This window comes from Fusarium falciforme, chromosome 1 (assembly GCF_026873545.1).
Source record: "Fusarium falciforme chromosome 1, complete sequence".
In the NCBI taxonomy this organism is placed as follows: domain Eukaryota; kingdom Fungi; phylum Ascomycota; class Sordariomycetes; order Hypocreales; family Nectriaceae; genus Fusarium; species Fusarium falciforme.
Genome location: NC_070544.1, coordinates 5,055,213 through 5,071,624, shown reverse-complemented (window position 1 = coordinate 5,071,624; position 16,412 = coordinate 5,055,213). Strand labels below are relative to the sequence as shown.

The window sequence follows — 16,412 nt, the reverse complement described above, 5'->3', positions numbered from 1 at the left end:
CAAATGCCCATTCCCATGGTAAAATAGCATACCAGATCTGGGTCAGCGTGTCAACCTCAGACATGCCCATGCTTAGGTGCTGATATCAACCGGAAGCCTTTCCTCTCACCGCGAGACAACCAAAGCCGCTCGCCCCCCTGGCGTCAACAACTTATCTTATCCAGAGGAGACCGAAACAGCCACCAGCGTCACCTCATCACCTGCGTACAACGATTTTCCGGCATCATGGGATTAACGGGATGGCTGCGCGGGACGAGGCCGCCCAGAAGGAAAATGTCACTCGCCCGATCTCAACAATCTCCACACCGCTTCGAACCTTGGAGACGATTCTATGCATCCGGACACGTCAAACTAGACTCGATGGGACCCAACTGCCGGCTGATTGGGCTGGTTGCGAAAGCCAACTCGGCCGACAAACTCTGTTGCTGACGGCCTAGAAGACTGCCTCCTCAAGGGGAACAATGGGGGGCTTCGGACCGAGCCCTCATCACCGAGCACCTTTAGGTTGGCCCGCGCATTTGATACGGCTTGAGCTTTCTCCCGCCAAATGCCAAGGCCGACCCTTCAGCCAAGACCCAGGGCCCTTGTCCAGACCATGTTCTCTGGGACCTGTGGAGACGCTTGTGAGAAGGCCGACAGGGGCACTGGGCCAGGTGGGGCACCAGGTCTCAAGGCGTGCGAGGAAAAGACCGTTCTAGATCCCCATGATCGTCATCGGCGTTTCTTGATGTGGGCGAGCGAGTTCCACTGCATCCGTTCGACGCACGGGACGCTGCCACCACCATTTGCCCATTTTCCGAAGAGATCGGGAACTTTTTTTCTCTTATTTTTTCTTTGCCCGGTGCTTCACCCCCTTCTCTTAGTCTCTCACTCGCTCATTCGCCCCGTGGCCTGTGGGCTTTGCATGTCATTCCCATGCTCTGCGCCCTATCACCTCTCCTTATACCAACCGAGGCACGCCAGGAGGCTGAAGGGAGAAACAGGTGCAGAATGAGGCTTGCTTCGGTAACTGTCATTCATGACTCTCCACTTCATTAACGAGCCATGCTCAGAAGGGGAATTCGCGAAGGCGCCTCTGTTCAGCCCCGAAGACCTCTGGTGTAGAAAGGACAGAAGCCAGAGGCTAGAGGAAATGTCGACAAATTGTGATGAGCTGTTCCATATGGACGTTGCTGATAAATTAATTCGAACGGCACCTGATGTGGTGGCCGTGGGACTGACTTATCAAAGGTCTGGCCCTACATAGGCCCTGTCGCAGCACTCATTGTGCTGGTGCCAAGACGTTGCACCAATGCTTCCGCCGCCGTTTACGACTGCTGCGGAGTAACACCAGCCAATATCCTCCATCGTGCATGTCGACCCTGTCTCTGTCTCTAAGCATGACCTGACAGGTACAGTATGTCGGTTGTGTCGTCGACGGATGGGAGGAAACTGATGACTGATGAGGGGAGCCTACTGCGTGGGTAGTCGCGAGGTAAAAGCGAAGCCAAACCAAAGCATGACCTGTCCCAAGTCACTTCTTCGTCTGGTTCTGCCGGTCTGTGTCCGTTCGTTTCATTCGTCTCGCAAAGTACTAAGCCGGCCGCGTGTGTGGAGAGTGGATCTGCCGCATGGCTCAATCGAAGTCAGAAGCGCGTCCGCCAATGTAAAGCCAGACAAGTAAAGTGTCTCAGGCGCATGGACTTGGCACAAGAGCCGCTGCAATGTCAAGCCTGGGTCTCTGACTCTGGGGGCCTCGCAATTGCTGAGAGGGCGGCTCGTTGAAGAGGCTCCTTCGATATCCAGTGCGGAATCCCAGCGTGGCCATCCTTGTCCCAGGTGCCAAGCCGGGTCTCCAAAGCGCAGGAGCTATTTGGTGCTTGAGGAGGCGTCGTATATCCACCCGCTAGGCGCCGCAAGCCAATTCCCCATCCCAATCTCCATGGCTAGCGAACCCCGGTTCTGTCTGATGCTGGCGAGGGTGCGGCGCTCGGTGCTGTCGGGGTCGGTTGTGGTAGAGGCAGAAGTTGGGGAGAGCTGAAGCGATTGTTGATCCCTTCCATCTTTTCTTAGCCTTGATTACTTTTTCTAGCCCTGTGCTTTGCTGATGTGTTCCGTATTGGGCATTGGGCAAGTGCCTTGGGTGGTTAGTTACAGCTGGACCTGTAGGAGCAGGTAACCTCGTACCTTCCCCAATGCCGAACCGCCCACTGGGATTTGCATCGCGCCTTCCAGCTGGACTGGAAGCTCAGCTTGAATGCGAATGCGGAGATTCCGCCGTACCTACCTTGCCTTGCCTTGCCTACCGCAACTTATCTCCCCAGACGTGACTTGACTTGACTTCCACGCTTCTCCCCCTTCCAGTTCCAACAACCATCTCCATCCTTTCAGGAGCCCTCTACTGTGCTGCAACGTCCGTCCTCCAGAGAGAGACGACATTCCATCAGACTTCCATCCATCTCTTGTTTGCCCCTTGATCGATGGCTCCAGTCGGACCCTGGCCCTGGATCCCCCAATTATCACTGCGCTGACCTAGACCCGACCTTTGCTGTTCAAAAGGTCGCGTTACCGAGACTCGCTTTTACCTGGTACTGCCTGATGACCTAGAATCCCCCTCCGTGCGGCTCTTCCGGCCCTCCTGGACCGCTCTTCACGTCAGGACCCGTCCGTCCTCTTTCGACCCCGATTCCCGATCCCGCCACCCGGGCAAGAACAGTTGGAGCTTGGAGTCAAAAGTTGGATCGACTCAGAGGCTCTTTTGTTTCGTATTGGCTATTCGGGACTTCCCCTTTCTCACAAGCCAAACCCACGTTGCGTCCGAGTCAAGCTGCATGGTCCCAGTCTCGACGAGCGCTACCGAACACTTTAGCTGGAAATCCCCTGCAACCGTTCCGTCTGATCCCTTGTCCCATCTCGATCCCTATCCCATTTCTTCCCCCCTCCCCCCCCTCTTGGACGCCGTAATTCTCGACATATACCTGCCTGGCCGGGCTAATTGCGCCGCCCAGAGAGGTACCTGGCAGAAATCCAGCATTGACTGCATCCTCCCCATCCCCACTCCCGCAGTCAGGTAACTTTCACCACCAACCACCACCACTGTTTCCGAAATATACACACGACATCCCTACGCACACCTCCACTGCGTGCACATACGCTCAACGGGCACACGCCCCTCGTCCCATCTCGATCTCCTGCTTGCCGCTGCGCAAGGCCCCAAGCCACTAGGTGCCAGGACTCGCAGTCCCTCCCCCGGGGCTTCGACTCCGTCCTCGCCCCAGGTGCATTCATGCAGCAGCTCTCTAGTTCCAACTCTTCCTCATCTTCCTCCGCTTCTTCGAATTGTCCCGTCGCCTCTACCGCCGCCGCCGATTCGATCGATCCCGAAGACGACGACCATCGCCATCGCCGTCCTTGTGCCGCCACCTCGATCTTAGGACTTGCCCGCACACCATCGAGGGCAAGCACCACTGAGCCTGGGACCGGGACGGACATTGCTATTCTAGCTGCTGCCGCCAACGCTGTTGGGGAGGCTTACAACAGAGTTGCAACAGCCGGCATAGTTGCCCACGTCCCTCCCCGAGTTCCAGCACCAGCATGGAGGCGAGACCCTAGCATACCAAACCTGGCCTCCAACGTGCCCGTGTCCGACTCCGCGACACCATCATTGACGGCCTCGGCTGCCAGCGCTATCCAACAGGCGAGTGCACTCACGATCGCCAGCCGGCGAGGCATCAGCGCGCCCACTCGAGGGCTCACGCAGCCTCCCGTTCCGGCGAAGCGTCCCTCTGCCCCGATCAGAGGTGAACCGGTCATGCAACCGTCTCCTGTGAAGAAAGCTCGCACCGGTGCGTCGCCACCTCGCAAGGTCGAAATCCCCAGTCAAGCCTTGGGTCTTCCCTCCGCCGCAAGAGGAAAGCAGGAAGGGCCCCTCTCCCCCCTCTTCTTCTCGCACACACCTTCTAGACATGTCAACCGCCCCACGGCCTTCCCTGCCGGTGACCCAGCTGTATCGATGCTCTCCCGTATGCGAGAGGACCCAGCCGGAGGCGTTACGACACTCAAGCTGCCTCGCGCAAGTGTGAGTTCTATCAGCCCTGGCAGATCTGAGAGCACACCTGGTAGTTGGGGCTCCTCAATGGACGTACCTGCGCATTCTGGAAGCCCAGACAGTCGCACCCTCCCACCAGGGCTACAAATGCTGCAGGGCGTTGGCGTTATCGAATTTCTTGAGCAAGATGAGAGACCGACGTTCCTGATAGACTTGGATAATGCGGCCAATGGTAGCCGCGCTGGGTTACATATTCTTTACTATAATGCTTCCCTGCGAGTCGCGCATGAACTTCTCCAGTTCCTGACGGTAGATCAAGAAGATGCCAGCCCAGAAACCGATTTTGGACGCTTTAAATCATGGATCATGACCTCCGCCAAAGCTCGAACGCCATCCGAAACGAACTCTGCTACGCACGTCTACGCCGGTATCACATGGACTTGTTCGACACTGAGGCGAAGATTCCGTTTTGTTAGCGCCCGCGCAGGCTTTGCTAGCTCTCGGCCAAGCTCTGCGCTCCCTCTTATTGACGAGGCTGCTGTCCCGGAGAGTCGAAGCGTTGCACACTCGCCAGAGATGCCAGTTACCCCTGACGCTGAAATCCTTGATGCGCCAGACTATTTTGGCGATGCCGAGCCTGAGGGGGTTACTTTCAGCACCAACAACCCTGCGGGTGCCGAAGTTGATATGCAGCAAGATGAAGCAAGATTACATCCTGATGAGTTTACAAACCAGGTGTTCCAGTCGCAACCGGCGAGGTCGATCTTTGACTGGACAAGGATACCACCCTCGGAAAGTCTTCCTCCACACATCAAATTTGCTCGATCAGTCGATTGGGCATCGACCCCTCTAGGACCCATTGAAGATTGGCCTGCAGACCTGAGAACCATGTCCAACCTGGTTATGGGCAGTCCACATCCCGCTGCCATGTACTGGGGACCCCAGTTCGTTATCATATACAACGAGGCATATCTCGACATTGCAGGCCGAAAACACCCAAAGCTAATGGGTTCATGCTACATGGAGGCCTGGCCCGAGATTTGGGATGAGATCAAGCCGGTCTTCAAGAGTGCGTTGGAATCCGGCCAAGCCACGATGAAGCATGAGAATCGGCTTTTCATCAACCGGCACGGGTTTTTGGAGGAGACCTTCTTTTCCTGGTCTATCGTTCCTCTTGTGGGTGGCGACGGCGAGGTTGTGGGATTGTATAATCCCGCGTTCGAAAACACTCGTCGCCGAGTCAACGAGAGAAGGATGCTCACACTTCGTGAAATCGGTGAGAGGACGGCCGCGGCGACGACTGTGCAGGGTTTCTGGCCACAGGTGCAGAAGGGCCTCGAGTATAACGAATACGATGTCCCATTTGCATTGATTTACTCTGCGAGAGAGGACAATGAGAGCGAAGTCTCATCTTTGCATTCTGGCAGCTTGATCCATTCATCCCAAATGGTCCTCGAGGGCGCTCTTGGTGTCCCCGAGAACCATCCGGCAGCGGCTTCACACCTCGACTTGCGGTCATCTGACGACGGCTTTGCCCCCTACATGCGACAGTCGATGACTGCGGGTGGCATCCCAGTCGTGCTCTCTGAAGAAAACGGCACCCTCCCAGCGAATCTCATTGAGGGCCTCCACTGGAGAGGTTTCGGTGACCCTTCAAAGACTATTGTTGTCTTTCCTGTTATTCCAACTACGGCGGGTGAATCTGTGATCGGTTTCATTGTCATGGGCGCCAACTCTCGACGGCCTTACGATGACGACTACAAACTGTTTGTCCACCTGCTCAACCGGCAGCTTGCTACATCGATGGCTTCAGTAGTCCTCTTTGAGGAGGAGATCAAGCGAGGGCAAAGGGCTGCTCGGCTTGCCGCTTTGGATCGCCAGGAGCTCTCGATGCAGCTTTACCTCCGCACGCAAGAGGCTGTGGAGAGCGAATACAGGTTTACCAGAATGGCCGAGTTTGCGCCAGTTGGCATGTTCATTGCCAATTTTGCCGGAAAAATCAACTACTGTAACGACATGTGGTGGCAGATTTCGAGGCACTCTCGATCTGAAGACTCGGTGGACACGTGGATGGATAGCGTTCGGGACGAGGACAGAGCTGCCCTAGAGGATGCGTGGGCCAAGTTAATCACAGACAAGGTCACCATCTCGGTCGAATTCCGGTTCAAGTGCAGTCAGCAGAGTGGCGGAAACACGATCGATACGTGGGTTCTTATGAGCGCATACCCCGAGAAGAACCAAGACGGCAACCTCAAGCTGATTTTTGGCTGCATCACCGACATTTCTTCTCAGAAATGGGCTGAAAAGGTTCAAAGCGAGCGCCGGGAGGAAGCTGTGGAGTTGAAACGGCAACAGGAGAACTTCATTGACATCACGAGCCATGAGATGCGGAACCCCCTTTCGGCAATTCTGCAATGTGCCGACCAGATCGCCAATAATATCAGCACTTTCGATGCGCACAGCGTCAAAGCGGAGGTGGAAACACTATTGGAGAATTGCCTCGACGCTGCTAACACGATCAATCTTTGCGCAAGCCATCAGAAACGCATTGTTGACGACATTCTGACACTATCAAAGCTGGACTCGAACCTCCTGGCAGTGAGTCCTGTGGACGAGCAACCCGTGAGGGTGGTACAAAGGGCGCTGAAGATGTTTGAGTCGGAGTTGATAGCCCACGATATCGAGTTCGCCTTCAACGTGGACAAGAGCTTTGACAATTACGGCATCAAGTGGGTGAAGCTTGATCCTTCCAGACTGCGACAGGTGTTGATCAACTTGATGACAAACGCCATCAAGTTCACCCAAGGTCGGGAGAAGCGGACTATTACGGTCAGCCTCAGCGCATCTAAGCATGTGTCTGAGTTGACTCGTAGGGGTGTGATCTATTTCGACAGGATCGATCATCAGCGCACAGCTCTCATGGACATCAACAACGCGGATGAATGGGGTGTTGGTGAGGAGATCAACATCCACTGCACAGTAGAAGACACCGGCCCTGGTTTGCTTGAGGAGGAGATGAGGCTGCTGTTCCAGCGGTTCCAGCAGGCTACTCCGCGAACACACGTGCAATATGGTGGATCAGGGCTTGGGCTCTTCATCTCGCGGATCTTGACAGAGATGCAAGGGGGGCAGATTGGCGTCACATCCCGGCGAGGTATCGGCAGCAAGTTCAGCTTTTACATCAAGACTCGGCGCTCTCTCAGCCCTCCCTCGGACTACGAACAGGTCACGCCATTCAAGATTGTGCGAAAGGCGCAGTCTCTGGCCCCTCCGTCCAAGCCTGAGCTTACCCGCCAGGTTTCACGGCCAGGTCCCGAAGACTCGAACCAACTGTTTGACGTGTTGATCGTTGAGGATAATATTGTCAACCAGAAGGTGCTCCAACGACAGCTACGCAATTGCGGCAACAACACATTTGTCGCGAATCATGGAAAAGAGGCGCTCCAGACACTGCAGCGATCAAGATTCTGGGCCGGCAAGGAGGCTGAGGGCGTCGATATCTCTGTCATCCTCATGGATCTTGAAATGCCCGTCATGGACGGCATGACGTGTGCTCGGAAAATCCGAGAGCTTGAACGGGAGGGGACCATTGTCCAGCACATTCCTATCATTGCTGTCACGGCTTACGCACGACCGGAGCAGATCGAGAGTGCGAAAGCCGCAGGGATTGTAAGTGCCCACAGTGATATATCCATATTGAATCTTGCTAACCATTTGTCGGTAGGACGATGTCATCTCCAAACCGTTCCGCATCCCTGAGCTCCTGCCCAAGATCGAAGAACTGGTTGGCAAGTATAAAAACCTCTCGGTGTCTGCTTGAGACATCGGGAGTTGTCATGTTGCGTCCTGTTAGCCCGCATCATCCTTTGATACCCTTGGCCCAATGAGGCTGATATTTTCTTCGCTCTTGTCCTTTAGCCCATTGGAATATCATGGGTTGCCGGATGTAATTTGCCCTTTGGCATCATTTGCCTAGAGATATGTTCGGCCTTTTTTTTTCTCGACATAATTCTTTGTTCACCTCATCATCATGACTGGGTTATTCCCCTCAGCATTTGGACTTGTGAAGGCATTCAGGCGTTTTGGAAGAAGCGTGGGAAAGGAAACCTTGGGGGGGTTCTAACTGCAGTACACGAAAGCAGTGGGGGCTTCTGATGTTTTATCTACATATACGAGACTTGTTTGGCTGTCTGGGCAGAACAGATGGGCACTGAAAAAGCGACATTTGGTAGGACATAAACGATACAACGTGGGCGTTGTTGCTGGGTGCTAGGCGAAGGATGCTGCTGCTCTTGACTTTGGTCTGTTTTGACTAGAAGGGTGTCATTTCTGGTCATACATTATACGTTTTACGCACCGTTGGTTCTAAGGGGATGGATGGATTTACGACGACGATGTGCATGTATCTAGCTAGACAAGACCCCTTGGCGCCTTTGATATCCAGAACCTAGACTTGCTTTGAACCGATCAATCGATGCCCGCATGAATGAATAGCTCTTGCGTTGCCATTGTGATGCTGGCCAGGCAGACCATTCGGTTGGTCATGAGTGACTTGGTCGTGATGTGCAGGTGAGGCAGAGGCTACGTTCTAATAAGACGATGTTCCAGGAGCCATCGTGGGAAGCACGTGACCTCAATGTCAAATCGATCAAGGTCAACGTTGACCAATGTCTAATAAGAGAAGCGAATCTTCACAAGTGTATAGGGAAGCAAATCAACATGTTCAACACGCAGCAGTTGTATTATTAGTATTAGTTATCTCCATTCCGGGTATCAGACAAGAAAAGACAATAAGCAACGACGCGAGCATGCCGCCTCTTCCAGGCCGGCAGCCGGGACAACATTTTTTTTGGTGTTTTCGTGGTCCATTACCAGACCTTTTTCTCCTTTCCTCCTCTCATATTCAGTAAATATGGAAATTGGTATCAGTGAAGCAGTCTTGACAGGGTATCTCGGTATCTTGTGAAGAAATGCAGATCCATCCTTCCATTCCCAACCCTTTCAATGCATGTGTGTTGTAGTAGTTTTTTGTTCATGGTGATGTAGTCGTAACTCGCAACGATCAACGGCGGGCCACCTTCTAGGCAGCGGCGGTGACGACAGGAGCGGGAGTGGTAGCGTTCTCAGGCTTGTTCTCGGCCTCGGGCTCGGCAGGCTTGGCAGCCTCCTCCTCCTTGGGGGCCTCAGACTTGGCCTCCTCCTCCTTAGCAGGCTCCTCCTTGACGGTCTCCTCCTTGGGCTCCTCGGCGTGCTTCTCAGCAGGCTTGGGGGACTTGCCGCGGATAGTGTTGCGGAGCTTGGAGAAGGGGCTCTCCTTGACCTTCTCACCCTCGCCGGGGGCGGGAGACTTGTCGCGCTTGCCGAAGGCGAAGGGGAGAGAAGACTTTCGCTTCTCCTTGATCTCCTTCTTGGCCTCGGGGGCGGGAGAGGTAGCGGCAGCAGCCTCGGTGGTCTCAGCGGGGACGGTAGCAGGGCTGGAGACGTCAACGGCAAGGGGAGTGGTGGCCTCGACAGGAGGGATGACGGGGGCAGCCTCAGTAGCCTCTCCCTCCTTGGGGGCCTCGGCGGGCTCAGTGGGCTTCAGCTCGGGAGTCTTCTTCTCCTTCTTAGAGAAGACGTTACCGAAGAAGCTGTTGCGCTTGTTGGGAGCAGGCTTCTCCTTAGGACTCTCAGCGGGCTTCTCCTCAGCAGCAGGAGCAGCCTCAGCGGGGGTCTCCTCAGCAGCCTTGGCAGGCTCCTCAACGACCTCAGCGGGCTTGGCGGGCTCCTCGATCTTGGGGGCCTCCTCAGTCTTAGGAGCCTCCTCGGCAGGGGTCTCGACGGCAACGGCGGTCTCCTCGGCGGGCTTAGCCTCAGCCTCCTTCTTGACCTCTTCCTTCTTGGACTCCTCCTTCTTGCCGAAGCCGAAGAAAGAAGTGCGCTTGCGGCTGGCGGATCGTCGCTTGGGCTCCTCAGACTTGACCTCCTCCTTCTTGCGCTCCTCCTTGGCTTCCTCCTCCTTGGGAGCCTCCTCGGTAGCAGGGGCAGCCTCGGCGGCGGGCTCCTCAACGACAGGGGCGGGCTCCTCCTTGGGGGCCTCAGCAGCCTTCTCCTCCTTCTTAGGAACAGCAGGCTTGAAGCTCTCGACGGTGGCCTTGTAGGTCTCCGACTCGGTGACAGTGGCGACGAGCTCCTTGGCCTCGGCGATCTTGAGCTTCAGCTGGGCAACCCAGTTGTCACGCTCAGCGGCGTTGGCAGCCTTGAAGGTATGCTTGTTGCCCTTGGAGGTGAGGTGGAACTTGTGGGAGCCATCGGTCTCGGGCTCAGTAGCATCAGCCTGCGGGGTTTCGGTGGTTAGCTCACTGTGACATGCCGGCAGTTGGTGCATTGGGGTTGCGTGGGAGTGGATCCCAACTTACCAGGCTGATGACGCTAGAGGGGGTGGTCTTGTCGCCGACGAAGAGAAGACCCTTGCCAGTCTCGGAAGCCCAGGCGATGTTGGAGTGGGCAGTATCGGCAGACTTCTCGGCCTTGAGGTAATGGGCGAGGGCCTTGGGCTCGACGGCCTCGGAGCCGAACCAGAAGAACTCCTTGCTGGCAATCAGGTTCCTGGGGTGTGTGGTTAGCAAACACGGTGCGACTAAACAGGTGTGCACGCAGCACGCAGCGCCAGCTATCGGCACCATGATGGCACAGAGACGTAGGGCTGCGACTCGCCGCGGGCGACTCGACTCGACTCACTTGGGGAAGCTCAGACCCTGAGCCTTGTGGTTCAGGTGACCCTCCTCGATGGGCTTGACCTCCTCCTTCTTCTCCTCGGCCTTGGGGGCCTCCTCAGCCTCAGCGGGCTTGGCCTCCTCAGCAGGCTTGTCCTCAGCAGTGGGAGCAGACTCGGCAGCGACAGCGGGTGTCTCTTCGGCGGGCTTGGACTCGGCGGGAGTCTCGACGGTGGGAGCCGAGATACCGGTGGTCTCAGGCTTGGTCTCCTCGGGGACGACGACGTTCTTCTGTTCCTCGGCCATTCTGAAAGATTTCGGGGGGTATCAAAGGAGATTGGGTATCACAACAAACAAAGACGTTGGTATAAAAAGGAAAAAAAGGAAGATGATCCAGAAAAAAGGCGTTGGATTTCAGATGGAGCTGAAGAGCAGGTAGAGAGGGAGAGGGAAAGAAGAAGGAGGGAGAAAAGACGAGCAGGAGAGGGGGCGCTTGGGGGTACTTATTCACAGAGTGCGAAGGCGGTTTGCCAGCCAGAGCCAGGTAAGGTGAGGTGAGGTGAGGGCAGCGCAAGGCAAGGCAAAGCAAAGCAAAGCAAGCTCCAGCGCAACGCAACGCAACGCCGAAAGGGTGAGTTGAGAGAGGAGGGAGTGAAAGTGGATGTGGGACCCGTAGTCGGCAAGGGTAAGGGAAGGCAGGGCGTGTGCGGTGTGAAAATTAGCCTTGGGAGGGGAGTGGGAGTGGTCAGTGATGGGCAGTGGAGAGCGAATGAGCGTCCCGACAGTGTCTGTCTGTGCCTGTGACAGCAGTCAAATTTGGGGGGGTACAGGGGGAGGCAAGCTCTGTCAGTGAGATGAATCACTTGGCGCCCAGTGTGAGAAAGCTCTCATTTTTTTTCCCCTCTCTCTCGTTCTCCCTGATGAGGCTGTTGGTGTGGGCAGTTCTCCCTCTTTCCTTTCCCTGGTCCCGTCATCTTGGATCCTGACCGATGCCGTGATGCTCTCATCCATCAGTGAACCCAGATACCGTCCTGGTCCCCTAATCCCCACGGCCTGTCCCTGAGCTCGTCCCCTGAGGTCCCCTGAAGTCCCCTGTATCACCAGGCGCTACAGCAGATAGCTTGGTACGCAGAAAGTAGCTTTTGCCCACGGACGTGCATAAGGTAACTGGCCATTATCACGTCAATCCGCCGGCAATTACAGGGCACAGCACCCGTCCTGATGCTGATCAGTTTTATTTAGCAGCGGCGTAGAATTTTCGTCTTCCACACTAATATCATCCTGTCCCCCAGCAACACTCTGTTCCTGCTGCAACTAGATGACTGTCACTTTCATTCCACCGAACCAATCCTCCCGTCCATTGTCTTTCCAATAATTCTTCCCTGTTGTTGCTGGGTGAGGCGCTGGCCCGTGCTGCATTAAACGAGTGGGCCTGAAATTGCAGACGCCCCATGGCTCCGTCGACCTGCCGGCCGTCAGTGGAGCACACCTTGCAAAGGGCTCCAGCGCTAGCCGCGGACAAAATTGCAGTAGCAACCCAACTGCACTTGCCTGTGCTTCATGGCGGGGCTCACGTATCGTATCGACTCAACTCGACACGTACCTTCCCATTCACAGCCAAGGTCGTAGTTACTGTGAAGATGCGGAAGGCAAGCCTGGACGGAAGGTACCCCGATATTCACCGTCCTTTTTTCGTCACTCACCATCATCTCGCATCCATGCTGGAAAGATTCTTTTTGGAATTCACCTCGGGATCATGGAAGCTTTGGAACGTGCTTCGGACTGGACCCCCCCAGAAAAGTTGCAACCTCAAGCAAGGCACCTTTCCTTTCGTATCGACGGATGCTCCCGGCCAGCCTGTCGGCCCCTTCCTTTCCCTTCACCAAGGAACAAGAAGCTTTACTTTGCCCTGCCCGCCTTTTCTCACCGTCAATATCCATCATACTCCGTACCTACAGCATCTGGCTGCACGGCGCGGAACCACGCCCGCTGGCAGGCTGGGCTGATAACTACTACGTACTGGCCTGTGCAGGCCTCAACGCTATTGACGCTACGGAGTGCTACCACCTGGACGATCAGACCCGGGCTGGAGCCCTCCCTGAAGCCCGGCCGGCTTCAGTGTCGTCGCCCATGTTATTCCCTGGAACTCGGCCGTGTCCCGACAATCAGCATTGATCAATCTCCATCTTTGATCCTCCAGACCGACATGCTCACCCCATCTCTCGCTCTGACTCAACCGGGGCGGGTCCTCGAATAAGGAAGGGAAATCTCGCTGCTCGCCCACTGGTTTGAATGAAATTCCCTTGTTGTCGGGAACAGGGTCTTGAGACGACATTTCAATATCGATCTTCAACCCACCTCTCGGCCCCAATGGGCTACGGTACCTACATCCCCACATTGCCGAGCAATCTTGTCTGGCACTTGACCTCCTTGCTTGCACAATCCACCAAAACGGCGGCAACAAATGTATCAGAACCATGTGCTCTCCCTCTCCTCCCCAGCCCGCAAGTCTTGCTTTTCTGGCTCCGTGTCTCGTCGTCTAGTCGGCTGTCTCTCATTCTTGGCTGACCGTGTCTCTCTACGAGATGAATCAGACATCGTACGTACCTAATAATAATCTGCCCAGCTCCCGGGTCTCTGATGGAGCCCAATCACCGGTGGATCTACCTCCAATATCTCCCATCTCCCTGTGTCCGAACCTTGTCGAACCCCTTGCACCCTCAGCATGCAATCGTGGGCCTTGGGGAGCCACTGACTTTTTTGAACAATACACCTGGTCCCTGTCCCTGGCCCTGGATTCTCGCTTGAGCCCAGTGCCGACGAGCGATCCGTGCCAGGGCCGCCCTCAACAACCACCACGTTGTGGTTCTGGTGGATCGCCATTAGAATGAAATCCGAAATAAAATATTGTTCCAGGGGAACACGTTTCAACACGTCTGTCTTGTCTCGACGGTCACCAGCACTCTTTCTACGACGTTGGCTGGCGTCTTGCCTGCTTGGCATAGTTCCTTGGCCGCCTTGGCATCTTGGCTGTCTCTCTTCCTTGCGCCATCCATCCAGGCCAAGCAAGCCCCCGGCGCCGCCCACGGTCGCCATGAGGCTCTCGTGTCTAGGCGCCTGAGCTGGTGCACCGGATCCTGTGATGCTCGGTGGCTTGAACATTTGCTGCACAACGACAAAGGCGTTTCACCCTCTTTTTCTGACGCTGACGCATCTGGCTCTTGTGCCTCGTTGTTGGTCCCCGGTCCCCATCTCGGCCTCTGGGAAGACACGGCGATGCACGCAAGTGTCAGGTCAGGTCATGTCATATCAGGTCACGCTTCGCCGTCTCCAGAAGCGTCATCCTCTGGCAGCCTCTTGCGTCCAGTAGTCTTCAGCTTCAACCCTCCATCATGTCTGGGCCGCGGGATCCCGCACCTGAACCAAACTACTGTCGGATATGCTGTGTGATTTGTTGTCTGTTTGTGCGTGTGCGTGTGCTTGTGCTGTGCTGCGTGTGTGTTTGGGACCTGGCAGCTCATCTCTCTCTGGCCCACGAAATTCTCTACCGTTCTGTGGCCATGGAACGACGTCCAAGCAAGAGTTGGTCCTCCGGGCCCAAACATGGCCTTATGGCGGCGCTAGCGACGACGTCGTAATAAACGGGGGCCCGCATTGCACCCTAACTTGAGCAGCTCGGGCGAATCAATCAATACGGAGCGCTGCTCCCTTCGACAGGACGGGAGGTACCCTGCACTGCATGAGAGGTACTTCCTTGGATTTTATGGATGATTCTCTGGAGTTGGCTCCTAGATGCCCAAGATAGTACCTTGCTTCGAGGTCGAGTACCTACATACCCTGTATCATAAACCTCATTCGCTGGTCGAGCTCATGCAAATGCAGGAAGCTGCAGCCCGAGGCAGGAGCACACGAGCATCACGATGGAGAAGGGCCACGCGCTCGCAAAACAACCCACATGCAGCCTTGTATGCCTTGTACCGACCTCGAAACCTGCATCTATCTTCCATCACCTCCCACTCGTTGTCCTACGGGGTACAGCACAGTGCAGCACAGTGCAATGGTGGTAGCACACACAGAGTCAAAGCTTGCATCCGGGTTATCCACCCATTCACAATCACATCACAATGCCACAATCCCGCGATGCCACAGCCAGCATCTGGTTCTGCTCCAGCACCTGCATCAGCCACTCGAGAGGGCCCCAACAGTCCAATTCGATCCAGGCTACAGGCAACCCCAGCCGTGGCTCACACGATCGCGCCTCTCCCTCACTTTGGGTCCAGGTGACTCAAGGCCCGGCCGTCGTCTTGGCCAAGTCGAGCATAGCTTGGACCAGTTGGGCATAGGAGGTCAGCCAAAGCCGCGAACACCAATCCACCTGGCAATAGTTCGGGACCCTTTTTGCTGCAACTCTGAAGCCGCGGCTGGCAGTGGACAGGACTCGATGCTCATGTTGATTCCTCATTCCCTTGACTCGAGCACACACGGCTACCAATATCGGGGGCCATCTGGTGAGACACCCTTGACACGCAGCATCTCCCGTCGGCGGATCAACGCCGAGACATAACAAAGTGAGTTGATGACCTGCAACGGGAAACGAAAGGGCACGGCCTTTGTGCGACCAATGCTCTGGGTTCTGCCATGGCATATTCTTCCGCGGGTAGCTCTGCGGGATGTTAACCGCCGGAATGCCACCCATCAGATACAAAGGTCATTCTGGGGAAGCCATCGCCTGCGGTTGCCTTTCTGGACCCTTCTTTTCCTTCCATCTCGCCTCCGAGGCGCCTTGGTTTGCCTGCTTGGCCATCTGCCCTCGCATGGACTCGTTGCCTTGGTTTCTGACCTGCCGCCACCTCCTTTCACGAACGACCAGCGCCTGATATCTTGATGGGCACTAATAAAAAAAGCACAATAGCACGGAATCCGTGCCAACAGTGCACGGCGGCGATCACCACACACGGTCCGCCGCCCGTGGGCAATCAATCGAGATCCACATGCCCGTCAGCTCAACCACGGCGCCTTGGCTTGACTCCGGCTTGTGGGACCCAGCCTAGATCCTTGTCGGTAGCCTCTTGGAAGCCATGCCGTTGTTGAGGGGGGAAACGTCTCGAAGCCGGGGGCTTCTCTTGCTTGATCAAGAACGGTTTTCTGCTCCAAGCAGTGTTGTATCCTACCCTTGGAAACCTTAGCAAAAGGCATTGATTTCGGTACTTTGCCCGAGGCACACCGACACTCGCTTGCTGAGATTGTACAGCTGGTATCCCTGGAGAGAGCTGATCCGTCGTCGGCCGATGACACCTAACCCCGTCTCGTCTGGAAATTGGACCCTGCGCTTCTCATTTCATGATCCAACCAAACACACAAACTCCCGTTGTCTCTCGGGGCTCTGTGGGTTTGTTCGTTTCACCCCGTTGGCCACCATCAGCCACTCGCGGCTGGGCCTTGTTTGTTTGCGGCGAGCCTAGCTAACAGTTCAATGCGATGCACTGAAGCCGTATCTCGGTGATGCTGGAGGGATAGAGCATTATCCCAACCACCATATAGACGCCGAGGCACCGTCATCGTCGTCCTCGTCAGGCTGCCTTGCGTTCGGGCACGGATGTGAATTTCGGATGACAATCTCGTCTGAAGAGGATTGCTCCCAACATGGAGTAATGGTGCTCGTAGCAACAGCAACACGTGCGCATCCTCTG

General features: G+C 55.7%; 2 protein-coding genes across 2 annotated transcripts; one reads left to right on the top strand and one right to left on the bottom strand.

Annotated features, from left to right (window-relative positions):
* Positions 1 to 3,265: 3,265 nt before the first annotated feature.
* NCS54_00143600 (Hypothetical protein) lies at positions 3,266 to 7,847 on the top strand (the record flags this gene model as incomplete). Its single annotated transcript, XM_053147063.1, has 2 exons — positions 3,266 to 7,696; positions 7,752 to 7,847. 2 exons carry the CDS (start codon positions 3,266 to 3,268, stop codon positions 7,845 to 7,847), a joined length of 4,527 nt encoding a protein of 1,508 aa, XP_053003038.1.
* A 1,260-nt stretch (positions 7,848 to 9,107) lies between these two features.
* On the bottom strand, positions 9,108 to 11,028 carry NCS54_00143500 (PH domain-containing protein; the record flags this gene model as incomplete). Its single annotated transcript, XM_053147062.1, has 3 exons — positions 9,108 to 10,343; positions 10,426 to 10,615; positions 10,748 to 11,028. 3 exons carry the CDS (start codon positions 11,026 to 11,028, stop codon positions 9,108 to 9,110), a joined length of 1,707 nt encoding a protein of 568 aa, XP_053003037.1.
* Between the last annotated feature and the right edge of the window lie 5,384 nt (positions 11,029 to 16,412).